This window comes from Rhinolophus sinicus, chromosome 14 (assembly GCF_057876585.1).
Source record: "Rhinolophus sinicus isolate RSI-liver-muscle chromosome 14, RSI-T2T, whole genome shotgun sequence".
Taxonomy (NCBI): Eukaryota; Metazoa; Chordata; class Mammalia; order Chiroptera; family Rhinolophidae; genus Rhinolophus; species Rhinolophus sinicus.
In genome coordinates, this window is record NC_142514.1 from 80,700,127 (window position 1) to 80,726,948 (window position 26,822).

The 26,822-nt window shown below is 44.8% G+C and overlaps 2 protein-coding genes across 11 annotated transcripts in view; one reads left to right on the top strand and one right to left on the bottom strand.

The window, feature by feature from the left end:
* DTNBP1 (dystrobrevin binding protein 1) overlaps nucleotides 1-19,583 on the top strand; it is a 129,782-nt gene extending 110,199 nt beyond the window's left edge. For 3 of the 5 annotated variants that reach the window (XM_019742973.3, XM_074335199.2, XM_019742974.3), the window contains 3 exons: nucleotides 9,321-9,476; nucleotides 17,750-17,890; nucleotides 19,202-19,583. In XM_019742973.3, coding sequence (XP_019598532.3) covers nucleotides 9,321-9,476; nucleotides 17,750-17,890; nucleotides 19,202-19,419 — 515 coding nt within the window. In that variant the 3' untranslated portion in view covers nucleotides 19,420-19,583. The remainder of the gene's footprint in view (nucleotides 1-9,320; nucleotides 9,477-17,749; nucleotides 17,891-19,201) is intronic. The other 2 variants (XM_019742975.3, XM_074335198.2) reach the window with 1 other exon arrangement.
* A 639-nt stretch (nucleotides 19,584-20,222) lies between these two features.
* Nucleotides 20,223-26,822, bottom strand: part of JARID2 (jumonji and AT-rich interaction domain containing 2) — a 253,610-nt gene continuing 247,010 nt past the window's right edge. For all 6 annotated transcript variants that reach the window (XM_019742971.3, XM_074335194.2, XM_074335195.2 and 3 more), the window contains 2 exons: nucleotides 26,238-26,345; nucleotides 20,223-22,181 (listed from right to left, as the gene is read on the bottom strand). In XM_019742971.3, coding sequence (XP_019598530.3) covers nucleotides 21,999-22,181; nucleotides 26,238-26,345 — 291 coding nt within the window. In that variant the 3' untranslated portion in view covers nucleotides 20,223-21,998. The remainder of the gene's footprint in view (nucleotides 22,182-26,237; nucleotides 26,346-26,822) is intronic.

The following is a 26,822-nucleotide window of genomic DNA, read 5'->3' on the forward strand; positions in this document are numbered from 1 at the left end:
GACCCCATCATTAGTCAAGTATTTTTACATCACTTCTGCATCTGGGTTGGCAGACCCTCTTTCTCCTATCTCACTTTGGGTATGTTTCTTTTTTTTCTGTTTTCTTAATTATTTGCCAGACTTTTGTCTTTTGTCTATTAATTTTGTAATAAATACAAATGTAATTTTATATTGTTTACATGAATGTCTACATGGAGATGACTGGAAAACCTCTCCATGTTGTCTCTGGAATGGAAAGGATGAGAACACACCCTCAGTCCTCGGCTTCAGGACAAAGAGCAGATGCAGTCACACCTTGTTTTGTCTCCTGTTGTGTGAAGCCACCAAGCAAACCACTGAGCGGGAACTAGTCAGGGGTCCCCAGGACGAGGCAGAAGTGCTGTGGCAATGACCGTAGGCGCTTGTCTCTCACCAGCGAAGGGGACCACAGGTCACACTTGTTTATGTACTTTGGTTGTTGCTGTTTGTAGATGATTTCATAGATACTTTCAGGAGGTGAGGAGAGGACGTTTCTGTCATTTCCATGAATTGTGCCAGCCTCCCCATCTTATAGTTCTTTTTTTCCCCATTATATAAATATTTGTACAAAGGAAACATTTGAATGAAGTGGATGCACAGGTGTAGTTCGCCTCGAGCAGTGGTTCTTCAAGTCTGGTCCTTGGACCTCCGCTGTCAGCGTCACCTGGGACCCGTTAGATGTGCAAATTCTCGGGCCCTACCGATTACTAAGTCAGAGACTGGGCCTGGGGCCCAGAAATCTCTGTGTTCATCAGCTCTCTATGGGGTTTTGATGCCACTAAAGGTTGAGAACCACTGGGCTGCTGTTCTTTATAACCTCTCTGAATGAACCCTTTTAAATTGCAGGTTTATACTTTTCTAGAGTCGTTCATGTAGTAACAAAAACTCATCTTTGGAGTTTGGAAGAATTCCTGTAGAGATCTAAACCTCCCTCCTTCTCCCCCTTCCCAAATAGTTGTTACTGAGTAGGTCAATACCCTAAATAAATTTCAGGAAAGTTTCAGATGTGACTTAAAAATTCCAGGAAATTGGGCTATTGCCTAAATATCCATAGCACAGAGCTTCTAGCCTGGAATTTTTTATTCTTACAGGAAAAAAAATTGGAAACTACTTAGAGATTGGGATAACATGATATATGCTTCATATTTTATACAGCATTTTTATGCATTGTTTCTGTAAAAAAGTATCTTTATGGGGTGGCCAGTTAGCTCAGTTGGTTAGAGCGTGGTGCTGATAACACTAAAGTTGCCTGTTTGATCCCCGCATGGGCCACTGGGAACTGTGCCCTCCTTAAAAAAGAAAGAAGAAAAGTATCTTCAGTCAACATATCACAGAATAGCACTTTGACCTGGAGTTGAGCCACTCCTTTAAGGTGTGACTCATCTTGTCCATTTAGTCATTTTGGTCCCCTGTGGGGCGTCCCTCAGTCGTGATGCTACCCGGACCAATTTCAGGCCACCAAGCTCCACTGTCAACCTCCCACCTTTATCTTTGAACAGGTCAATAATGCATGAAGTCTCTGACCAAAGACTCACTTATCCATTAATCTTAAACTTTTTGGTTCTAATCCTTCTTTAAGCACTAAAATGACCGAGAAAATGAATACAAAAATACCTTCAGGTTTTTGTTAATAGTTACTTTTTTTTTCAATGTCACTGTCTAATTCAAAAGGTCCTAAATTCCTTACTACTAATCTCATCTTCATATAAATTTTACCAAAAATAGACAAGATTTGGGATTACCTCTTCCTTCCCCAATAACAAGTTGGTAAAAATAGAAATGTAGTATTTAAGAATTGGAAGTGACCTTCTTATGGATACCGTCCACCACCTCACCCACCTCCCCCTTTAACGGATCAGTAATTCGAGACCTGGAGTTGGAAACAGTGTGGCTGGGAGACCCGCAGCTACACCAGGCTGGCTAAGCGCAGGTACAGTTGAGCATTTCTATCTTAACTGTTTCCAACAAACCTTGTACACATTGTGTTTCTGCAGTATCTATTTTGCTAATACTCTAGATAGTGGTTATTTCCTTCAGGGTAAGTGACAGAAATATTGAAAGCATTCTAGAAGTTTAGGTATTAGAATAGTGTTTGTTTCCTGTGACGTGGGTTTAGGAAACAGCTGTTCCGGTAGCTGTTCCAAAGGACTGAACTTTGTGAAATCTCCTGAGGAGTTTCCATGAGTCCTTTGTTGTCCAAAAGTTAATTCTGATGGTCTGCAAAACCTGCCATTATTCCAAACTACCGTATTTTAGGTAAGGATCATCCTTTCTTAGTTGCATGTAAAAAAAATTAAGTACCATTTGGTTCTTGATAAATGTGTGTAAGGGTTAAGTATGTGTGTGCATGTGTGTGTTGTTGGAGGTTGAAGAAAAGTTTTGTAACAAGTCATTTAACTTTATTTTGAAAAATGTGTTAACTGTAGCATGCAGTTGAATTAATTTTCCAAATACCAATTCTGAGGACTAGGGCTCTATAACACTTTAGAATACTCATAGAAATAATACATGGCATAAAATAATTATAAATCTTGTCTTAGAAACTAATTAGTGATGAAGGCTAAACAGAAAAATTTTAAAACCTGTAGAAATGTAGAAGTTTACATTTTTAAAATCCATGTATAAAAGCCCCAATTCTAGAAAAATATTAACTTAAGGTGTCTGTCTGGTCCTATTTGAGAATTTGTATTCACTTTTTAAGGTGGGGTCAAGAGGTTGGGGAGACTTTAGGAATGGTTGAGTATGTCTTATTTTGAGAACTAATTTAAGGTAGAAATAAAACATAGTGGTTAAATAAATAGTAAAAGACAGAATTGGTGAGTTTTAAAACTGGAAGGACATCTTGTTGTATTGAATATTTTGTCATCATCTAACAAGTTCTGTTTCCTGAATAGAATTTTTTTTTTAATTAAATGTTTTACTAAGTCCAAATGTAAAGAAAAGTAAAGTAGGAAAAAAATATCTCAAGGAACTAAAAGTACCTCTAGAAAAGTAGCAATTATTGAACTATTTAAGAGGGAGTTGAAACTTGTTTCTAACCTGCTCTGGGGAAGAAGAGGGCAGGAAACAGATTCCTGTATTATAATTAGTAGGGCTCACCAAATGCTCGTGAGGCTGTGGAGGAATGGACTCACTCACTCCGACATGCACTGATGACGGGGACAGAAAAATGGAATCGCCACTGTGGAAAAGAGTTTGGCAGTTCCTTTCCAAACTCACCATATGACCCAGCCATTGCATTTATCTCAGAAAATGACTTCTTTTCATGCAGGAACTGGTACACAAATGTTGATAGCAGCTTGTTTCCTAACAGCCAAGAGTGGGAAACAAACCTTCAGTGAGTGAGTATTTCAACCTGTGATTCATCTGTACCTTGAAATTCTACTCAGCAACAAAAAGGAACAAACCATCAGTACATGCAGCAGCCAGCTGGGGTGAACCTCAAGGAAACTATGCTGAGTGAAAAAAAGCCAATCTTGAGAGGATACATACTTCATGATTCATTTATATAAAATTTGTGAAATAACATAATTACAGATTTGGAGAACAGGTTAGCGGTTGGGGAAGAGAAGGTGTGCTGTAAGAGGGCGACTGAGGCAGCCTTGTGGTTCAATATCTTAATTGTGGTTGTTACACAGACTAGTCATGTGATAAGACTGCAGGGAGCTCCCTGCACACTCACACTAGTGCACGTGTGACTCTGTGGCTGTACCAATGTCAGTTGTTTGGGTTTTGATATTGTATCATAATTGTATAAGATGTTAGCATTGGGGGAGGCGCGGATGGGGGCACGAGGCTGCCCTGTACATTTCTTGCTGACGTCCTGTGAACCTTTAACTATTTCAAAGTGAAAAGTTAAAAACAATTGTTCCAGTGATACCAAAAAAAAATGAATATATTAATAGCAATTTCACATATATAGTTCAAAGAAAAACAGAAAACCTGGTGAGTGTACACCCACAGCTATTTGTGGTCATCTAGTTTTGGTGATTTCACAGGGATTTTTTTTTACCAACAGATTTTTGTTATAGTCTTTTAGTCGTCCTACAGTTTGATAGCCTGTTGGCCATTAAGTTTTTATCCAAACCAGTTTGTAAAGATATTTATTTGCTATTTGTATTTAGAAATGTATTTGAAAATTTACAGAGATTTCACATTTCTCCCTTGATCACATATATTTTAGTGTCACAAAATTCATACTCTCCAACAATATAAAAACACCTGAGTTGTAAATATTTAAATTATTGATATTAAATTTATTCTTAGTCTTGGTTATTTATCTTGAATGAAGAGTGCTCTCAATCTTTACTATTATGTAGAGATTACCAGGGTTTTCCTTAATACATTTAAATTTGTTACCCTTTTAACACTTTTGGGTTAACGAGATTCTCATTAACTCTTTTAACAAAGAGGTTTATCCTGGTTTTCCTCACATCATCCATTTCCTCCAGCAGCTTTGGGGGCCATTTTCAGTCACTACCAAGTCGCTGTCTTAGTACTTACAGCTGTGTGAAATTCGTTGTGGAATAGGTTGAAATTGTTCCTAAAATGAGCTTGATGGATTTTTTTAATATATTTCATATATCTTGCGGTACCTTTATGCCCCATTAAAACATATAATTGAGAATTGATTATGCCATCTTCACTGACAATGGGATTTTGTTGTTGTTTTGAGTAATTTATCCATTTGAAATTGGTAGTGACGCAGTCAGATAAAACTTGAGCAATGATGTGGAGTTGAAATGAAAGGAAACACAGACCTGGGTTGATAATGGAATTAAATGATTACTCCTCACTCCTGATAGAAAAACTACTGCAGCTTTTTCATGGCTTTTTTCTTTTTAATCTTAAGGCTGTTCTTTGAAGTTCTATAAATCTTTGTCTTGCTTTCCTCAGAACAAAGGGTCAGTTTTCCTTGTAGAAAGTGCTCTGTACTTTATATTTTTCCATAATCATTCTAAAATTCACATGCTGTTAAACCTTTAGATTTGAAATACTCCCTCAAATGTCCTTCCATCATTTCACCATTCCTAAATGTGACTGTTTCCTGGTGAAAGCTGGGCTAATGATTCCAGGACAAAGAGCACAGTTAAAATATCCTTGCTCAGGCGCGTAGCCGAGGGTGAATCTTAGATGCTGAGCAGGACAGTTATTTTTAACGTCTGCCCTGAGCCTTTTCATCATGATCCTGGGTGCGGAGCTGGTACAGTGTAACTCACTTGTCAGTGATTCTAGCTTAGCAGTCAGCCCTGAGATGCAAGAGGGGCTCAGAAACAGTGTGAGCCAGTACAGGGCAGCTGGAAGTATTTCAAGTAGCTAGTGTGTAACATGTTTTAAAATCGAAAACAGTCATTTTCTTCCTTTTTCTAAAGTCATTTTAAAGTTTCCTAATCCAAACAAACCTCCCCTTTTGTGAGGGGTGAGACATGATTAGATTTCATTCCAATATAGAAAACCCAAGATAGAAAAAAAAACTGTAGGACTTACACTTAAGAAACATGAGAGAATTGAACTCATGAAGCAGAAGTCTTGAGAAGAATGGAATTTTTCAAGTTACATAACTGTATGTCTGTAGCAAATCTTAATTCAGTTTAAACAACATATTCTTTAATGGAAACCACCTTGATGATTTCTGCGTTGATCTTTGTTTTTGAGCTGCTTATTCTGGAATTATTTTGTTAAAAAAGATTAATTGAACTTTGTTTGAAGTGTTAAAACATACTTAACCTATTTTAGGGTTGACTTATTCTAATGCACGTGGCAGTCGTGAAGCAGTTGAACAGACAAGTTGATGGCTGAAGTGAACAAATGAAAAGACATCTTCAGTTCTCTTTTTTCCCACTCTTACGAGTACGCTCTGAATTCCTTGCAGATTTGCTAAGAGCACTGAAAGGTGACTAATGCAAGTGTCTGAGTGGGACAGAGTTGGGATGAGTCTCAGTGTTGCACTCATCCTGCTTCGTGGTCGTGTATCTGTCCTTTTCATGAATCTGCCGTTTTACATGATGCTGGTATTAACATTAGGTGACAGGTTTGGTCAATGCTATATGTCTGGTGCCTCACATGTTACCTCCTTTAATCCTGCCAACAACCTTATGAAATAAGGTCTTTTTACCTCCTGTACAGAGGAGGAAACTGAGACGCAGAGAGACTGAATTGCTTACAGCTAGCAATAGATATCCTAGCGGGGGTTCCTCTGGAAGCAGAGCCTGAGATGAACTTTGTGTGGGAGGTGATCCGGGAAGCAGGAGTGAGGAAGCAGAGAGAGTGAGCAAAGGAGGAAACGTCAGTGAAGAGATGGGTTATTCAAGTTGCTGCCACAGCCAAGGGGCTGCAGTCCCACCAGGCTCCCTGAGCAGTGTTCAGAATGCCTCCTAGAATTGTCCATCCAAAGGATGGGAGACGCGGGCTTTGATACACTGTCTGCTGTCATCCACTGGTTAAAAGCTGCCTTAATTCCCCAGAACTCTGGGATTCAGAGACTGCTATGACCAGGAAGAGATGCCCAGACATGGCCTTGAGGTGGGGCGTGTGGGCATATGAAGGAGCTCACACAGCGCAGCAGAAATCAGAAGTAGGCCGAGGGCAGGTGGTGTGAGATGCCAGACACGTCTGCTAAAAGGAATAGGACCCCAGGCTGGACTGATTCCTAAGCCGGTGCTCTTTCCAAGTTACATCGCCCTGTAAGTGAATACATGCGATGGGGGTGTAAGTTAGGGTGACAGAGAAAGCACACAATGATTATAGTATGAAGAGACTGCACGTCATCAATATTATACATACAATCCTGGGAAGACGGAGTTGACTGCTGGTGTTGCTTCTGTTAATATTGGCTTGTATTCCTTACATATGTGCAAGATTAGATGACAAGAAGACTAACCAGAATATTCTAAGTATTGGGAAACTATAAACTGATTTGGGATAAAAATATACTCCATCATCGAGTGTTTAAGATACATCATGCCTACAGGGGTATGTCGTACTCGGGAGTTGTGACGTGTGGTGTTGGGTATTCGTGTGGAAATGGGGGAACCACTCAGGCAGGTCACATGGGGCTTGTAGACCATTGTTCATTGTAAATATTGCTGTTTTTGTTTTTGTTGTGGTGGTTGTTAAAAGTATCTTGATAACATCCCAAAGATTTTTTTAATTGAGATATAATTGATGTAGAACATAGTGTAAGTTTAAGGTTACAGCATGTTGATTTGATATATTTATACTATACTGATTTATATATGATTTCCACTGTAGAGTTAGCTAATACGTCACATAATTATCTTTGTGTGTGTGTGTGTGTGTGTGTGTGTGTGTGTGTGTGTGTGTGTATTAAGAATATTTAAGACCTACTCTCAGAAATTTTGACGTGTATGACACAGAATTGTTGACTATAATCTCAATGCTATAATAAGATCTCCAGAACTTAAAATGCCGACTGCAAGTTTGTGGCCTCTGACCAACAGCTTCCCCAGTTCCCCCACCCCCAGCCCCTGGTAACCACCACCTACTCTCTCTTTCTCTGAGTTCGGCATTTGTGGATTCCACAGATGAGTGCTATCACACAGTATTTGTCTTTCTCTGTATGGCTTATCTCACTTAATGTAATTCCCTCAAGGCCCATCCATGTTGTCTCAAACAGCAGGGTTTCCTTCTTTTTCATAACCGAATGATATTCCGTTGTATATATACATCTTCATTATCCATTCATCCACTGACAGGCACTCTGGCTGTTTCCGTATCTTGGCTCTTGTGAAAATGCTACAATGAACATGGGAGTGCAGATACTTTTTCAATAATCCTGTTTTCATTTACTTTGGATAAATACCCAATTATTTTGGATAAATCCTTTGGATCATAAGGTAGTCCTAGTTTTAATTGAGGAAACTTCATACTGTTTTCCATAATGGCCACACCAGTGCAATCCCACCAAGAGTGCACAAGTGTCCCCTTATCTTTTTGTTAATAGCCATTCTAACAGGTGTGAGGTGATATCTCATTGTGGCTTTGCTTTGCATTTCCCTGATGATTAGTGATGTTGAATACCTTTTCAGGTACCTGTTGGCCATTTGTATGTATGTTTTCTGTGGAGAAATGTCTATTTAGATCCTCTGTGCATTTTTAATCAGATTTTTTTTTAATTGAGTGCTATGAGCTCTAGTATCCCAAAGTCGTTGACACTCCTTAGAGATGAACCAGAAGTAACAATGCCTTGGGAGGAATTATTTTTCTGAGTTTGGGGCCCTAAGTTTATCCCAGGACAGGAAGATAGCTGAAACCTTGTTCTCCTGTCATACTTAACCTAGCATGGTGTCTGCCACTGGAGAGGTATTTAAGGTAAAGAACTCAAGTTGTTATTTTTCTATTCTCCAGCCAGTCAGATTTATGCATAATAGATCACCACAAACGTAGTAGTTCAAAAACAACACAGATTGGCTCAGCCTGTAGGTCAGAAGTCAAGGCCTGGTGTGGCTGGGTTCTTTGCTCAGGGTCTCAGGCTGCATTGCTTTCTGGAGAAAAATCCACTTCCGAGCTCATTCCGGTTGTCAGCAGTTCCATCCATCCAGTTCCCTGTCCTGCGGTTATAGGATTGAGGTCCCTGTTTTCTGACTTCCTCGGCCTACCTTGAAAGATCACTGCTCATTTTAACTATAAAGTTCTTTCACAGTTTTCATTTAAGTTTCACATCAATTCTGAGTTACTATTTCTGTCCCAAATTTTCACATGAGTAATGAGAGGCTGAGAAAGTTGAACTGACAGGTTGCATGGTTAATGAACAGCAAAGCCAAGACGAGACTCTTTTTCGAATAGACCACTGTGGCTGCATTCTTACTCTTCAACAAACATTTCTTGAGTCCTTAGGGCTCTGAGCTTGGTGATAGATAAAGTCCAAGTCTTACCTTATCTGGTGTTTTCTAATGCCTGAATCAAAAGTTGGATCACACTGCTGGGGAAACCTCCGGATGCAGCAGAAAATTCTGCTTGAGTTGAAGGGTTAACTGAGAGGTTGGTCATGAAAGAGGAACAGCTGTTGCATGAAGAGTGGAAGGTGTGGGTGGGAACATCCTTCCAGCAGAGGGAACTGCAGGTGCAAAGGCATGGGACTGCCAAGCTACCTGGCATGGCAGGAGCACGTGCAGCCAGCCGGCTGGGGAGAGGACGCTGGTTGTATCGCAGTCGGGGCACCAGCCGGAGTGTGACAAGCAGACGTGACACTGTCAGCTTGGAGGGTAGATGTGAGTAGGTATTTACCAATTTCCTATGTCAGTTCCTTTTTAAGCCCTGACCCAATGATTCTGTTTCCTTAGCTGAACTAGATGCAGAGTACACCCAGAAGGTCCTGGAAATGGAGCACACCCAGCAAATGAAGCTGAAGGAGCGGCAGAAGTTTTTTGAGGAAGCCTTCCAGCATGACATGGAGCAGTACCTCTCCACCGGCTACCTGCAGATCGCAGAGAGGCGAGGCAAGTGGGGGCGCGGGCTGCTGGCAGCAGGGGCTGCCTGCATGTGCAGAGATGGTGTCATGCTGCACCCCCCAGGTGGGGCATGGGAGAAAGCCCCCCAAATCAGAGTGGTGCCTCAGGTTTGTCTTGTCATTGTTTTTGCCTCTTCCTACAGTCCTAGCTTTAGTTGAAGATATTTAGGCAATGTGAAATATGTTAGGGAAAAAAGGCCAAAGAAGCATGACCCATATTGTACAGCACAAAATAATCCCTATTAACTATTTTAAGGTGGTTCTTTCCAGTCTGTGTGTGAGTCTATTTATATAATTGGTATCAAACTGTACATATATATCTGGCTTTGTAGCTACCTTTTCCTAATGCTGTATGGGGATCTTTCCCCTTAAATTATTAAAACTTCTTTGAAAGGGTTTTTTTTTTTTTTTTTTTAGATTTTTTTTTTTTTTATTGGGGAAGGGGAACAGGACTTTATTGGGGAACAGTGTGTGCTCCCAGGACTTTTTTTCCAAATCAAGTTGTTGTCCTTTCAATCTTAGTTGTGGAGGGCGCAGCTCAGCTCCAGGTCCAGTTGCCATTGCTAGTTGCAGGGGGCGCAGCCCACCATCCCTTGTGGGAGTCGAGGAATTGAACCGGCAACCTTGTGGTTGAGAGAATGCACTCCAACCAACAACTGAGCCATCCGGGAGGCAGCTCAGCCCAAGGTGCCGCGTTCAATCTTAGTTGCAGGGGGCGCTGCCCACCATCCCTTGCGGGACTCGAGGAATTGAACCCACAACCTTGTGGTTGAGAGCCCACTGGCCCATGTGGGAATCGAACTGGCGGCCTTCAGAGTTAGGAGCATGGAGCTCTAACTGCCTGAGCCACCAGGCCGGCCCCCTGAAAGGGTTTGTTTTGAAAGCCGTATCTTCCTTGTCAGCACGGTTCCTAATATACTTCACCAGTTCCCTAGTTGGACATTTGGGTTCTTTACCTCTGTACCTGGTGCTACGATGAGCATCAAGATGCGTGAATGTTTGGCTGTGTCTCTGGTGTTTCCCAAGAGCACAGTGAGGAGCAGGGAATCGGGTAGGAACCAGGCCCCTTCTCCCAGCCTCTCCTTCCCAGGACCTGGCTGTCTCAGGAGTGGCTGGGGCAGTGGGAAGCGCCGGGCTTACAGTGCCCCTCAGCCTGGCACCAGAGGGCGGGCACAGCCTCCATCACAACAGTGTGACATGCCAGGGCTGCTCCGTGGACCTGCCCTCTGTCCTCCTGGGCGTCTCACCTGGAAACCCCTTCCTTCCCAAATCTCTCTGTACTCAACCTTTGACCTCTTCCCCGGCTGCCAGGCCCTGTTCTGCGTGCTCTGACCCTCACCGCACCCCCCAATTTATCTGTTACCCTCACTCTGTTCCTTGGCAGTCAGTACTGTCCGCTCCCAGGAGAGTTTAAAGAGCTCAAAGAATGAGGAAGGAAAATAGTGTGGAGAAAAATGCACAGTAATATGTGAAAGCCTCGGAACGGACGGAGGCTGCATTATGTGACTGCTTTGTAAACGTGTGGTGGACAGTGTGGCTTTAAAGTTGAACCTCTTTATCTCAAGTCAGCTCTCCCTCTCTGTTTCCCACCGATCTAGTTTGTCTTCATCTAGAAAAGTCGGTCTACCTGTTCCCCAGAGTATGTTTAGTATTAGGTTTCTGTAATGTCTGGTGCTTCTTATGGGGAAAAGGCTCCTGTGCTCCAGGGATCGGTGTCCTTCAGTCAGCTCGGCTGCCGTAACCGAATGCCACAGCCTGGCGGTGGTGAAACTCCAGAGGTTCATTTCTCACAATTATGGAGGCTGGAAGGCCCAGATCAAGGCGCTGGCTGATTTGGTTCCGTCAGGGTTCTCTCCTGACATGTATCTCATTCTCCTCACACGAGAGAGATCTCTCTGGTGTCCCTCCTTAGGAGGCCACTGATCCCCTCCTGAGGGCCTCATCCTCGTAACCTTATCTAAACCCAGGCACCTCCCAGAGGCCCCAGCTCCAAATTACATGAACGAGGGGCGGGGGGCAGACATTCGGTCCCTAACAGACATGCACACCTTGGCTCATTGGATCCACAGACTTGAGCATAAGAGACATGACCCCAAGAGGGCGTGGCGGGGTGGGACAGAGCAGAGCAGGAACCTGCTTCCACAGGTTAGCGCTGCCCGCCGTCAGTGTAGTGCAGCAGACGTTTCCTGAGCCCTTGCTAAGTGGTCAGCACACTTTTAGGCCCAGCGGGGGCAAAGAGAAAATGAAAGTGCCCCTGAAGACGCTGCCATTGTCAGGGACCCCCAGGAACACAGGAGGAGGATGTAGTAGTGGGAGCACGACAGGTACCACTTCCTGTTGACGGTAAGCGCCTTGAGACCGGGACGAGTTGCGTGTTTCGGGATCGTCTGCGGCAGAGAGCACAGAGCTGGGCAGAGAGCAGTGCTCAGCTGTCACTTTAAACATTAAGGAACTGAAGGTTTTGGTCTTGAGCACTTAAATGGAGTCAGGCACGTGTTACCAATATGTGGTTTTGAAAGCACTGAAGAAGATTGGAGGGTGTGGGCTTTTTAGCTTTCTGCTTCAGCGAGAGCTGAAGAGACTCACACGAGACACAGGCATGTGTGCACAGCCTGTTCAGAGCCATCCCTTTGACTTCCCAGAGGGGAGAGTCACGTGTCCCGTTCTTACCAAGTATTCATCTCCACGGAGGAACACGGGACGTTTAATTTAGAAGAATCAATCACAATAAAAAGTCTCTACAGTGAACATGGTATTTTGGACTCATTCCAGTAAATCAGAAATAGCACTCTGAATTTTTCTCACTTTCCAAAGCATCGTTTTTCAATTAAGACGAAGGCATGCATAGGAAGTTTTATCCAGAACATGATCAGCGTGAAGAGACATCTGTGACCACTTGGAGGGTGGTGAGGCCGAAGGACTCAGCGCAGGAGCCCTGTGTGCCTGAAGAGGGGCCGGGCAGAGCCAGCAGTGCCACTGCGTGCCCCGCAGGACGTAAGGGGTGCTTTGTACAACCCTAACCCAGCTCTTCCTTCCACGTTATATGACTGCCGTTTTCTGTGTAAAGCGCTAATGCTTTTATTTTATTGCTGAGTGCCAGGGTATTGACAGTGCAGTTAGTGACGAACAGGCCACCTTGCAGATGCCCCGTTTTCTACCCAGGTGCCCCACAATTAGCCTGCAGGTTCCTGTGCATCTCTGCTGAGCTGGTCGCTCAGCAAACTCCAACCTCTGGAGGCAGGGGTGCCACCTGTGCCCTCAGACACTCTGACTCAGGCCTCGGGTGTTCTGGACCCAGTGCCCTGGGAAGAGAAGAGGTGATATGGGGCTGCTGATAAAATTAACAAAGTTAGAAAAGACAGAATAGATAAAAATGCACCTATCCTCAAATCCAGTGTCCACGCAAAACGATCTAGAATATAAAAATATCTCAAAACCCAATTGCCAGTTCGTGATTTTAACTTTGTATGATTATCTCCCCATGAGGGTTTTATTTAGAACTTTGAAACTTACTGTGATCATTACTGATTTGAATTTTAATTACGAAGTATTTAAAATATCCAGAAAAGAACTGAAAATAATGTAACATACCCATGTTTCCAAATTTAACATGTTAATATTTTACCATATTTGCTTCAGATATTTTTAAAATGTTAATATTCCCGACATACAAAAAAGTTTGTTATAAGGATACAAGAATATCTTTGATATAACTCCAAGTTATAAGAACATGTACTAAAAGTTTTAATGTTTTCCATTTTATATTTGGCTCTTAAGTCCGTCTCCAGTTGATTTTTGTTTATGTGAGGTAAGGATCCAACTTTAATTTTTTTCCAATGCAGTAACTATTTGAGCACCAGTGTTTTTTCTCCAGTGCTTCACATGGTCTTGTCAGTTTCCTGACATGGAGTCCTTTCTAAGCTCTTTTCTGTTGCATTCTTCTGTTAGCCTTGAGCCAAACCATACTATCTTAATTACAATTAATTAAGCAGCGGTTCTCAACTGGGGACAGTCTTGTCCCAAAGAGGACATCTGGCAATGTCTAGAGGCAGTTTTGCTTGTTGTGATCGGGGGAGGGGTGAGCTGCGGGCATCCTGCAGTGGGCAGAGGCCAGGGCTGCTGCCAGACATCCTTCAGTGCACAGGACGGCCCCACACAACAGGACGATGTGTCCCAAGGGGCAGTCGTGCCAAGTCTTGTGTGTGGCAGAGCGGTTCCTGCACGCCTCTACACACATTGTATACATTCCTTTTTCTTCAGAGCTGCCTTGCCTATGTCCGTCTGTATAAGGTGTTCACGTCAGATGTTCAGTTCTGTGAAAAACCCTGTCTAGAGTTTGACTGGAATTGCCTTAAGTTTCTGGATTGAGCAAGAACTGGCATCTAAGTGGGATGGATTTTTCTGTGTGCTCATGGTGATCAGTCATCATGCGTGTCCTGAGTGGCGAGTAGAACTGCCTCCGGCGCTGTCTGAGACCAGTGATTTCTCTGTGGAAAGAACTACCTGTTCTTTTGCTCTAATAGTTACAGTAATTTCCGGTTGTTAATTTTAGCAAATTTCCCATGGAATTATCCCAGCTTGTCTTTAGTTTTCAAATATATTAGCATAACATTGTCCATAGTACTCTTTTCAATCTTTGAAGTATTTGGGGTTAGATAAGCTTCTGCATTCCTCAAAATTGTTAATTTGTGCCTTTCATTGCTTTTCTTTTAAATTTTTTTAGTGGGGAATATTGGGGAACAGTGTGTTTCTCCAGGGCCCATCAGCTCCAAGTCGTTGTCCTTCAATCTTAGTTGCAGGGGACACAGACCACCATCCCTTGCGGGAGTTGAACTGGCAACCTTCTTGTTGAGAGCTCGAGCTCTAACCAACTCAGCCACCCAGCCACCCCTCATTGCTTTTCTTGATAAATCTTAAATGTAATGTATTCATTTTTAAGTGCTTTCTCCAAAGAACCAACTTTTAGTTTTATTGTTCCTTTCTACTGTATCTTTATTTCATTCATTTCTCCTCTTGATTGCTGGGCATTTTCTGAACTTTTTAAATTTAAATTGAGTGTTTTGACTTGATTTTCAGCCTTCTAAGGCATTCAAAGCTGTGATGTGTGTGTGTGTGTGTGTGTGTGTGTGTGTGTGTGTGTGTGTGTGTGTTTTGCTAGGGTACTACTTTAACAGAATTGTACAAGTTTTGATAAGTAATAGTTTGGGGGTATTTGTAATTTGTCATTAAGATTTCTTACAAACTATTGAGAAATGTGCTTTAAAATGTGTGGTCTTTCTAGTTACCTTTTACTGCTGATTTCTGATTAAATTTCAATTGTGGTTGAAGAATGCGAGATTATATATATTCAACACTTTATGGCTCATTACAGAGAATTTTCTTACATATTTCATGTGTACTTGAGAACCAGATTCTAAATGATAGGCATGGGTCATGTGTGTGTCCATTTCATCAAGCCTGTTAATTGGATTGTTCAAATACTCCCTACTACTAATTTTTGGATTATCAGTTATCAGAGAGGTTATTTAACCCTCCTACCCCCAAGGATTATGGATGTTACACTTTCCTTGGCATTCTAGCCATTTTTTACTTTAAAAATACAGTCACGAAATACGTAGTTAAACAGAAATTTTGAATCATCTTCCTGACAAACTGAACCTTTAAAAACTCATTAGGTACATACAGCCTTTACCCCAATATTGCTTGTTTCCCCTTGTTTGTTTTGTTTGATATTAGTATAGCTACACCAGCTTTCTTAAAGCTGTTTTCCCACTTTCCACCTTTAAAAAAATTTTAATGTTTCTGTGTGTATGTTTTAGGAATCTCCTATAAACAATATAGCAGGTTTTAGCACTTACATTCAATTTTGTAATCTGTTAACTGGTAAATTTGGTTCATTTACATTTATTGTGATTAGTGACATACCTGGCTGGCTTCGTTACCAACTTATTTGGTGCAATTTTCCTGAAAGCTTTTCCTATCCTCTTCAGTTTAGTCCAGTTCTTTTCTCTGCTCAGTTTTGAAAGTTATACTCCCACCCTTTAAGAGGACGGCACAGACAGAAGGGACCTGCTGCCTCTTTCGAAACCGACATCAAAGCAGGGCCAAAAGCCCACGTGCCAGGCCACACAACCTGCCTGTCACTCACTCTGCGGCGGCCCACCCCCTGCGGAAGAGCGCCCCCCACAGGAAGGAGTTTCACACTGCCATGAAGTTCCCCTGACCAGTCAGCCTGGAAGCTGCAGGGTAACACTGCACTGGTGCTTCCCCCTCCCACCGCCCCCCCTTCCCCGCATCTGTCAGGCTGCGCATGTCAGGTAGCTGTGACATGACATGGCCAGGGCCAAGGTGCCACCCTGGTCAGGTCTGACCCAGAGCAGGCGGACTTCACCTGGCTCCTACTGTGTTGCTTTGGATGCTACCACTTCAGTGGGATCTTCTAAACCATCATAAACTTTCCCAGCTAAAAACAGTAATTACATACGCTTTACCACTTACTTTAGTGCTGAACTCATTGATTTTGTGGAACCTAAAGATAATCAGATTCTCAGCTTCCTACCATGTAAAACAGGGATAACACTGCTTCAACTCTCATCACATCCCACCTCTCCTACCATTATTGCTCAGTCCTTCAATTCTGCCAGTCAATTCCCAAATTGAGACACTGTTATGAGTATTTTATTCAAGGTTTTATATCAACTCTCAAAGTTACAAGACTTCTTGCACCTCAGACCTCCCTTCTGGGATTCCTCTTTCCTTTAGTGAGAGCAGGCTTATGGGAAAGGACTGTTTTTGTCTGACAGGGCTTGTGTCTTATACTGGATCTTAAATGCTGTTTAATGACCATTTTAGAGATGACATTTACCTCTTAGAATTTATTATTCCAGTCTTCAGGCTTTTGTTGTTGAGAAGCTGCCGGTCTAATTATTTCCTTATCTTCCCTCATCTGCCCTTTCTTTTTGATGTTCATCAATTTCACTGCAATTGATGTAGATGAAGATTTCTTTTAATCTACTGGAAATATATTTTGCTTCCTTAACCCGAGACCTCAGATCTTTCAGAAAGTCTGGAGAACAATCAGCCTCCGTGAATATGGCTGCTCCCCACTCTTCTCTCATTTTGGAACTATGTAAACTTTTTCATTTTCCATCTCTTTTAAGCTCTTCCCTATTTCCCATCATTTTCTTTGCTATATAATGGGTTATTCATTTTGTCTCCTAGTTTACTAAGATTCTCTTTGGCTTTTATTAATAATCTTCGATTTAACTAGTGCCGAGAGTTTTCAATTTCAGTGATTAAATTTTTCCTATCTGGAAGTTATTTGCCTTTTTTGGAAACCTCATTTATTTTTTTATTCCATTTTTCCTTTGATTAAAATAGAATCATTTGAAATTCTTGGGAAAGGATGCTAATACTTTGTTTCTGCTGACCCTCATTTGTATTTCCATGTGTGCTCTAAAGTTGGGATTGGAATGGAGTTTGTTTTTATATGCCTGTGAGACCCAGGTTGAGGATGTGTTCATCTAGGAATAATCTGTTTGTATCTGCCAGGCACCATCATGCTAAGGGTGACTCCAATCAACTGGACCCCAGAGGTAGTTTACACATGAACTCCAGACGCAGGAGGCATCTCTCACCTGGTACCCAGGCTGAGACAGACTCCTGGTGGTCTTCTAGCCTCCTTTCGCTGGTCGGCTGCTTTTTCTTTTGCTCGTCTGCTTTCACTGCAGGGAGCTCTTGGTTCCAGTCCGCCAGCTTGCCAGTACCCTAACATCGTCTACTGTTAAGGCTGAAGACTACAGAAATGTCACAAGTGCAGTGAAAACTTTATCTGGAACAATAGTCAAGTAGTCAAGTTCAGGGGCAACTGCCAGCAGACGGCAGAGGTGTGTCTGGCAGGGAGCGTGCTGACACCTGTGCGGCTGCAGGAATGTCAGCCTCTTTCCCACAGCACCCCACCCCCGATAGCCCAGAACTGCTTAATGCAGAAATGGGGTTGTCTTCAGCACCTGCAGGCAAAGGGCTGTGCAGGGAGGTGTAAAAGGTAATAGTAACCAAGGTAAGCAGGGTTGGAGTGAAAGTACCACACTGGGAGGTGTCAGTTAATACACCGCTCTGAATTCTATTTTTAAAAATTTGGAGTAGCAGGAGGCATTTTATACCTAGAAAACATAATGTAGTTAGTCTAATGAATTGAAGTTCACTTCTTAAAGTATTGTTGAAGGTCAGGTGTAATTTCTTCTTGTACCAATTCATCCCCAGAGCCCATGGGCAGCATGTCGTCCATGGAGGTGAATATCGACCTGCTGGAACAGATGGAGCTGATGGACGTGTCCGACCAGGAGGCCCTGGACGTCTTTCTGAATTCAGGTGAAGATAATGCTGTGCTGTCCCCCGTCTTAGGTAGGTGACAAACTTGCATGGACTTCTTCATACTTGCTGACATGATTCCCCTGCAGGCGGAAGACACAGTGATCAGGTGCAGGTGTCTAAGCTCGCAGCCCCCGTTCTGCTCAGCCAGGTTCCCACACACCTGTGCCCGGCCTGCCAGTGCTGGGCCGGCGGAACCCTGGCTGTTCAGTCGCGAATCTGTCAGATCGCAGGTGCTGCGCCCAAACACCTTCCAAGAACAGACCTCCCGAATTTGTGTTTTACCTCCTCCTGTCTAAGAATTTGAGTTGGGTTTTGTGATTATTTTAATGATTAGACTTTTGGGGGTGCTGGGAGCTCTCCTGTGTGGCCTACACGCCGTGTGCTGGTCTGAGCTGTGGGCAAGGCCGAGGTGTGTGGTCAGCATTTAGCTTGTATTTTAAATATTAGTTACACCCCTCTGGACACTTTTGACTCCGTTTAGTGCCTCCTCACATTTTCACATCCACTCAGTCTTTACCGAGGCTCCAGACCTATACGGGCTCAACTGATTTTAAATTTCAGAACAGACCTCTGGGTGGGTCTCCTTACGTAACGTGACTACAAAGTGTTCACGTTTTTTCCACACAAGGCAGGCCCTCCCTCGGCACTGTGTCCCACTCGAGACAGTGTGGCCATCGCACAGCTCCCACTTCCTCTCAAGTCAGCGCCTCAGGGTTGTCAGTTTGTGTTGTCTTCAACTTCTCGGTCCTCTTCTCGCACATCTGTGAGAAGTGTTGTCCCGGGAGGCGAGGCTCGTCCGACCAGCTGGGACGGGCAGTGCCAAGGATTGGCGGCCCCTTTCTCAGACTCAGGCAGAGGTTTAGAAACAGTGACTCCATCACCTGCATAGAGTTTTGATTCCTTTAAGAACTTATTTGCTTCCCATGAAATTGGAGAAATGTTAAAAGATCAAAGGTTTTTCCCTTAGCATTGATTTTTTTAATTACTTCAAAGGATATAAAGAAGCAAGCCTAGATCATTAAGGTTGCTCCTCAGAGAAATGTAGTCTATGCCCTCGGGCCTCAGCACAGCATTTCACTAGATGTTGCAAGAAGGGTTCAGGATCTTTCCTTCTGTCACAGGGTGACAGGTCTGCTCAGGGCCCCTGACCTCTGGCCTCGCGCCTAGCTTAGCATCTTCTGGGGACAGTTCTAGCACTGTAATGGGCAGCGAGTTCCGCAGGCCCCAAGTCACCGGAACAAGAAACTTTCACGCTTTTTATTGATGCACGTTCAGACCACCATCTTCAGTAGCAATTCTAAATAGCTACACTTTTATCAAAGGTTTTTTTCTGTGTTGCAGGCCCTGAATCCAGTATCGGTCAGAAAGAAATTACTCTTCAGGTTCCAAATCCCTCTGAATTACGAGCCAAGCCACCTTCCTTATCCTCTGCCTGCACTGACCCAGCCACCCAGGACCCCAGTGAAGGTGGGGGGTCCCCCATTGTTCAGTCTGACGAGGAGGGAGTTGAGGTGGACAATGCCCTCGCCACTTTACACACCGACGACAGTGACTCCTAAATCTGGGCACTCACATTTTCTGACCTCTGAAGGCAGACTCCGCTGTGTGCAGAATCCCACCGTGAAGGAAGGTGGTTTTATGGAGGCTCTTGATTTTCACACAATTGCCGGTAATTTGTGAGAAACTGAAATAACAGCTAACAATAAAGTTTGAGGACTTGAAACAGAGAGTCCATGGCCAGTCTGTATGGAAAGGTTCTAAATACACATCGGCTCAGCACGGAATGAGAAGAGCCCTTCAGACAGAAAATTCTGCTTCCTCCAAAATATAACTGTAGTTAAACTCAGCTCTAACAAAGCTTAGGTTTTCATCTGATTCATTACACAATTATTACCTAACCCCTCCTTTACACTGGAACAACTCCTGGGCCCAGAGGAAGAGAAATAAACAAAAGCCAGATCAATACACCATCCTTATTCCTGACAAGACACTGGTCCCACAGAGATGGGTATTTTCCGTGCGTCACCCCTCACAGCCCAGTAGCAAGTGAGCAATGAGACTGTCTGTTCAGACCAAGGGGCACTGTAGCCGGAGGAAAGCCCTAGCACCTGGCCAAGGCACGGCCGCAGCCTGTTGTCACAGTGCCACACCGTCCCCACAGGGCCACAGAAAATAAGAGGCAAACAGCAGCATTTGGTTTTGCTCAGGGGCTTCAAACCACCACCGGCAGATGCCAAGTGAGCAAGATCAAAACGTGTTGTCTGCGCCACTTCCTGGCTGAGGGGGTTCTCGCTCAGCCCTCTGCCCACTTATCAGAAAAGAGCTCATGTCATTCACTCATCTTCCAAAAGACAGACAAATGTCCAAAAAAGTTTGTTTTTATTATTAAACCTTGTAGTACAAACCTGAAAAGTAAACAAAAAACTGGCAATAAACAACATGAAGTCTTCCCTCCCAAGGGAGGAGTGCAGAGCAGCGCTAATAAATTAAATGTCAAACTGTAAGCCATAGGCAGAAGTTCACTGTCAAAAAGAGGGAAAGTACACAGCAAGGCCATAAAAACCAGACAACCACATTGGAAAACACTTGACTCTGTTTATGTAATTGTTAAATATTCCCAAACAGTTCAGTCTTCTGCAACAACAACCAACGAAGTGGATCACAGGACGGTCCTGGCAGTCCCACTGGCAAGCTCAGTGCAGAATGGGTAGCTACGGGATCAGTGAATCCAAGTATGAAACAAAGAACAGCTTGTGAAAACAGTTTCCCTTTTTTATTCCACACATACTGTACACACAACCGGAGAAGGGCAACAGCTACTCCATTATTATTTTGTTGTTGTTCAGTGATGTAAGCAGCACTTATAAATGTTACAAGAAAAACCCTGTAAGCATCCAATCCAACCGATGAAGAAACTGAAATGTAAGGCTTTTCTTCATCTTGTCTTCTCACCCCCCTCCCCACCCCCCACCGAGAAAAAGGCTCAAGTATTTAAAACAATTTACAGGCGTATGTACAAAAGGATGGGATTCTTTTTTTTTCTTTTTTTTCTTTTTTGTTACAACATGAAGAGAAAAAATAGACAAGATGAGCGCAAATGCATTTTCACATTCAAAAAGAACTGCAGACCTCCTAGTGGCTCTAAATGATCATAAACGAAACAAATTTAAAAAGAAAGATTAATGCTGACTTGTGAAGGTGTGAAACAAGCAGTGAGATGAAGATGGAATGTTAGAAAGATTGCACGTCTATGACAAAGAAGCACTTAACGGCTTCAATCACTTTTTTCCTTTTTTTTTTTCCTTAAGGATGCTATTGAAGGGTTTTTTGATAAAGTAGCCAACAGCACCAAAAAATAACAGAATGGATTTCCTAATGAAATCAGGCACAGGTTTCCCGCACGTGACCCCTCCAAGGCAGGCAGTCTTTTTCTTCTCTCTCTCTTTTCTTTTTTCCTTAAACAGATGCATAGTGATGTGCTGGTAAAGAGAACCTAGTCACTCAAATCTCCTCATTTTGCCTATGGTTAGGAAACAACGTCCGCCTTCAGCTGCCATAACCGCCCAAAGAAACAAAATGGGGGTTCTCCGGTTTTAAAAAATTACAAACTCATCTTGCACATGACAGAAGAAAAGACAGCCAAAGTAAAGCCATTTCTTTTCAAGTTTCTTTGTGTGTGTGTGTGTGAGTGTGTGTCTCCTATCCCTTTTGCTCTCTAGAAAAATCTGCTCACATGACTGATGGTTTTAAAATTTGTTCTCCAAACTTCACCCTCTTCAAAAATGGGTTAAAAAGCCTTTTTTCCCCAACAGTTACAAAAAAAAAAACAAAAAAACAAAAAAAAACACAAAAAGGCTTTTGTCAGCCACAGGGGCAATACAAATTAATACAGCCCCTCAAGGGTTTTAAAACAGTGAATATACGGCAGTTTCAAAAATCTGACTGCAGTATCTAGGTATTCTAAGTACAAAAAAAAGTTCAACAGTTTAATGCTAAAACAAAATTAGTTCTCTAAAACCAGAAGAAAATCTTCTTTAGAGCTAGTGCAAAGACAGCTTGTATCCTACAGCAAGTACTCCAAACTAGAATGTAATAATTACAAAAAAATAGATCTCGATTGAGCACGGTGTTGGCAGCTTCACGATGAGCTCGAAGCACTTCTGGACGACATGGAGGATGAAAGCCGGGAGGGCGGCACGTCCACCGTCGCTCTCTTGCGGGGCCCCCTTTTTGGTGTAGGTTTACTGAGACAGTTCTCAATGCTGCCGTTCTTACCAGATACCTTGCCACAGATCTGATTGACCAGACTGATAATTTGTTCCTGTTTCGGGTTGAAAGGAAGACATAGAATTAACAAACCAGAAGAGCTGTCCCCAGAGCCACCCAGGGGGGAACGTGGAGAGCAGAGCCCGCTGGGCTGCCAGCATCTCATCAGCCTCAGGAAAGCTGGGAGGGACCAGGGATACCTCCCGCAGCGATTCTGAGATGCAGGGGCTCAGAGGACGGGTCCCCTGACTGGGAGCGGCCAGTCAGATGCTTTCCTACTTAGGGAAAGGGGCCATTTCTCATCTTCTCATTGGAAGCCAGCAGGTGCGGGGTGAGGTGCACGGAGAGGCCGCCTCGTCAATCACCTAACCTCCCCTCCCCTCTACTTCTTCGTCCAAAAGTGGAAAGAGCCTGATAGCACCTCCGGTGGCTGTGAGATTTAAACTAATACACTACAGCCCTGAAATACACAAGTCCTCTCACCACAGTTAGTGTGTAACTGTTACGAGCTGCATTCCACCTGGGGTACAACAAGTGCCCTCACCACGTGGCCAGGGGCACACACCTGAGACACTGGGAGAGAAACTGCAGGCTGACCACCAGGAACCTCCATGGGTGAGCCCTACCACCTCGGGGTTTAAAGAGGTTAGCCGGCTGCCACCCCAGGTCCCCAGCTCACCACCTCAAGTCCTCTCACTTGCTCTGTCCGGTGACAAATGCCTGAAGTTGCTGTTTCACTGGCTGCCCTGATACCCAGCCTGCTTCACCTGCTGTCCCTCCTCAGTGAAGGGGAGACGGCAAACGAAACACGCTTTCTTATAATTCACTCAAGACCCATTTATCTGTTGCTAATCAAAAATATATTTGTAATTTTAACACAACTCATAATCACCCAGTTTTAAGATACCACAGGAAGCAATATCAAAATGGCACATAACCAACATGTCACGCCACCTGTTCTCTGGCCTTCTGGAAACAGCAACGGAGGCGCTCGTACAAAAGTGAAAGGTGGCTGAAAGGAAGTTCAAGGCGCCTTGGGAAGGGGCAGCGCTCTGCATTTGTGACCAACTAATCTCTGGCCGTTTACAACATTTACAATAAACATGCTAATAAGGGACAATAGATGAGCTTCTCTAAAACCCAGTTACATGTGACTAAAGTCACCTCAACACACTGTGCAGTCACAGCACATTCTGCCTTCACCCGTGACCCAAGGGCCCGATGTGGGGAATTTCTCTGCTGGGCACTCGGGGGCTTAGAACGAGAGCTGACGGTCCTCTCAAAGCTATTTCTGAAATCCAACCCTGCGCTAGAAATTCCCCTATTAAAAATAAAAGCACAGTTCAAATCGGGACAGACTTGCAGATTTTCATTTACTAAAATAAACCAGGCCACTGGCGCAGTAGGAGTCTTCTAAGTACCGCTTTCTCTTCCTCATCAACACTGATGACTAAGCTGCAGACGGACAGACGCTACATGTGCAAATCTGTTTCCAGGATTTTGGTCCCATCGAAATACCCAGCTACAAAGTGGGCTGGAGGTGGGAACAAATCCACATTACGTAGAGCTTCGAAATCGCCTGAGAGAGACACCGCTACCGCGGCTGCGCTCTGCCACTTACCAGAGTGGTTCTTACCCCAAGGGGTTATTTTTAACTGTGTTCTGATATTTCCTGTTAAAGCCAAGAAGCAGGGAGGGCAAAGCGGTTACTGCCTTCACTGAACATACTCTTCAAAACAAAGACACAGAGGTCTATTTTCAGCTTTCCAATCTTACAACGTAGCCACAGGCTTCCATCAAATCTGACATGGCCGGAGCCCCCACAGATGCCCGTCCTGCCCGGGCACCGGCCCTGCCCGGGGCTCAGCTGTCTGATGGCCAGGTTCGGTCCTTCCACAGGGGCAGCCTCTGGATCTCGGGGGGGGGGGGGGGGGGGGGGGGGGGGGGCAGGAAGGCGGCTTCGGGCGCACAGCTTGTGGCCACTGCAGCCACTACAGCAATGAGGACCACGCTCCAGAAGGGCCCAGAGGAAGAGCCCGAGGCTGCCATGGGCGCAGCAGTGGACAGGCCACCATGGGTGACACGGTCCCCATGGAAATCCGAGAGGTGAGCTCCAAGTAGAGCTCTGGGTGAAGAAGTGAAAGGTGCCCTCTGAGGGCAGGGCCGTGTGTTCCAGCAAGTTGCCAGTTTATATCTCGAGGCAATTGCACAGCACCTTGGAAGCACTTACCATGTTTCCCCGAAAATAAGACCTAGCCAGACCGTCAGCTCTAACACATCTTTTGGAGCAAAAATTAATATAAGACCCGGTTGTATATTAATTTTTGCTCCAAAAGATACATTAGAGCTGATGGTCCGGCTAGGTCTTATTTTCGGGGAAACACGGTAGAATAAAGAGTAAACTGCAGGAGAGGGTGACAGTCACATGCTCGCTGCTTCTGGAGGTGAGAGCCCCGGGTGCAGGGACTTTTCTTGCAATCCCCTCAGTGGAGGTGGGGGGGGGGGGTGTCTATTGGACTGTAGAGACCAATGAACTGACAGGGAAGGGCTTTAGATGGAGCCTGAGGCAGGCTGGGCGGGGGGGGGGGGGGGGGGGTCTCAGAAAAGACCCCACGAAGCACAGGAACTGGGGAAGGAACGGAGGGAAAGACCCTCTGCAGAGCAGGTAGGTGGCGGCTCCGTAAACGGCAGAAGCACTAGCAGTGATGAGAAGTGGCTGGACCTGGGGTTTACTTAGAAGGTGGAACCAACAGGATTTACAGAATGACATGCAGAATGAGACAGAGGCTCCACATTTTAGCGGAGGGCCCTTGGGTGAGGACAGAGCTGGATGCAATTCCCTGCAGGCGAGGAGCCTGGTGGGGGGGCCTCTCAGAGCCCCTCCCCTGGCCCTGCCTGGAGCTTAGCAAGTGGCCAGCAGGCTGCCGGAAGCCTGTGTTGCATGCTCTGAAGTTCTAGACCTGAGATTTGATAACGAATTCCTGAAAAGATCAAAGCTGCCGAGCTGCTGTTTGCAGCTTTTCCATAAAAGGAGATGGAAGGCGCCTATTCTGCCAAAACACCGCGATGCTGTCACGTGCGCCCCAGTGCCCCCAGCTTTACAGTGGTCGTTTTACGTGTGAGGATGGGGGTGCTGTGGGGCTCCCCTCATCAGGAGGCTGCTTCGCCTCTCACTGATCCACAAGAGTTTCTGAGCAGAAATCCCTGCCAAGTCCTGTTAGCTGCACACCCCAGGGAAGTGACACCCTCCACAAGCCAAAGTGCACAGATGTGGTTAGCTGTTAGGAAAGGGACTAATTTCATGAATGACTCAGGCTCCATGGGCTCTGGCCTGGAAGGCTGCTCTGGCCCTGTCTCCGGGGCCCTAGAATTCGGCTCCTCTGAGAACATGGAGACCAGAGAGGCTTCGTATTCAGGCCCTGAAACCCGGGAGGAGGGAAGAAAAGGCCCTCCTCCCCTGCGGATCACCTTCAGTTTGGGGTGTCCTGTGACACATGCACAGGCAAGCCCCCTGTCCCTTCTGGACCTGAGGCCTGGCCAGGTTACAGCACAGGCCCCCGTGCCCTTAGCAGCCTGGCCAGACAGTGTGGCACTGGGGACACCGGTACCCAGATCCTGAAATCAAATCCCTTATAAAGCAAGGCCCTGGTGACTAGGATGCTGGTGGATGCTGCTGGGGTGGGGGTGGGTGGGGGGGTGGGACCGGGGGAACTGCAGCAGCCCCGCCAGGTGCCAGGGAGGAAGTGTGGGTATGGGAAGGGCTCCCCGGCACACTTATGGTTAACATGCAGAATACAGGAAGGAAACCAAGTGTGTGAAAGTGAAATTTCTAGTTTCGGTTCCTGGGTTTCTCCAGGTCAGTCTGGAGCCCCCATTTCCCCCATCTTGGAACAAAGAGCTACTCTCCCACAGGCCAGGCTCTGTCCGGCCAGAACGCACCTAGAACTACGGGGCCGCACTCAGTCAGGCCCGCCCTGCTTGCCCGAGTTGGGTGATGACAGAGGCTCACAAGTGCCTACAGAAAACCAGGGCCGATGACGCTGGCCATCGTCTGCGGAGCCCCTGGCTGCCTGGGCACCCCCTTCCCCGCGGGCCGGCCCTGGGGACTGACCTCGTCGTAGCGGTACATCAGCTTCAGTCCTCGGCAGGACTTCTGCTTCTCCACGTGGCGCAAAGCACACTCCAGGCAGAACACAACATTTTCATTCTCCTGCACGACCTACGAGGAAGAAGCACTCCTGAGCTTTGAAGGGGATCAAAGCACTGCTGTGTAGGGAGGAGCGATCGAAAGAGTGGGGAGAGTTCCCAGGGATCAACCAGAGACGGCCTGTCGCTGACATCTATCGTCCAAGCTAAGGGTCGTCCATGACTCAAACACATTGGAAATTGATGGAAAAAATGAAAAATCACCTGGAACAAGGTCTTCAACTACCATGTTTCCCCGAAAATAAGACCTAACCGGACCATCAGGTCTAATGAGTCTTTTGGAGCCAAAATTAATAAGACCTGGTCTTATTTTACTGTAAGACGGGTTCTTATATAAGACCAGATCTTATTATTAATTTTTGCTCTAAGAGACGCATTAGAGCTGATTGTCTGGCTAGGTCTTTCAGGGAAACAGGGTAGGAAACAAGTAACTATCTCTAATGTGCACCTAAGGGCGACCTTGAGTCCCCTCGATTTCTGCTGTTCTTTC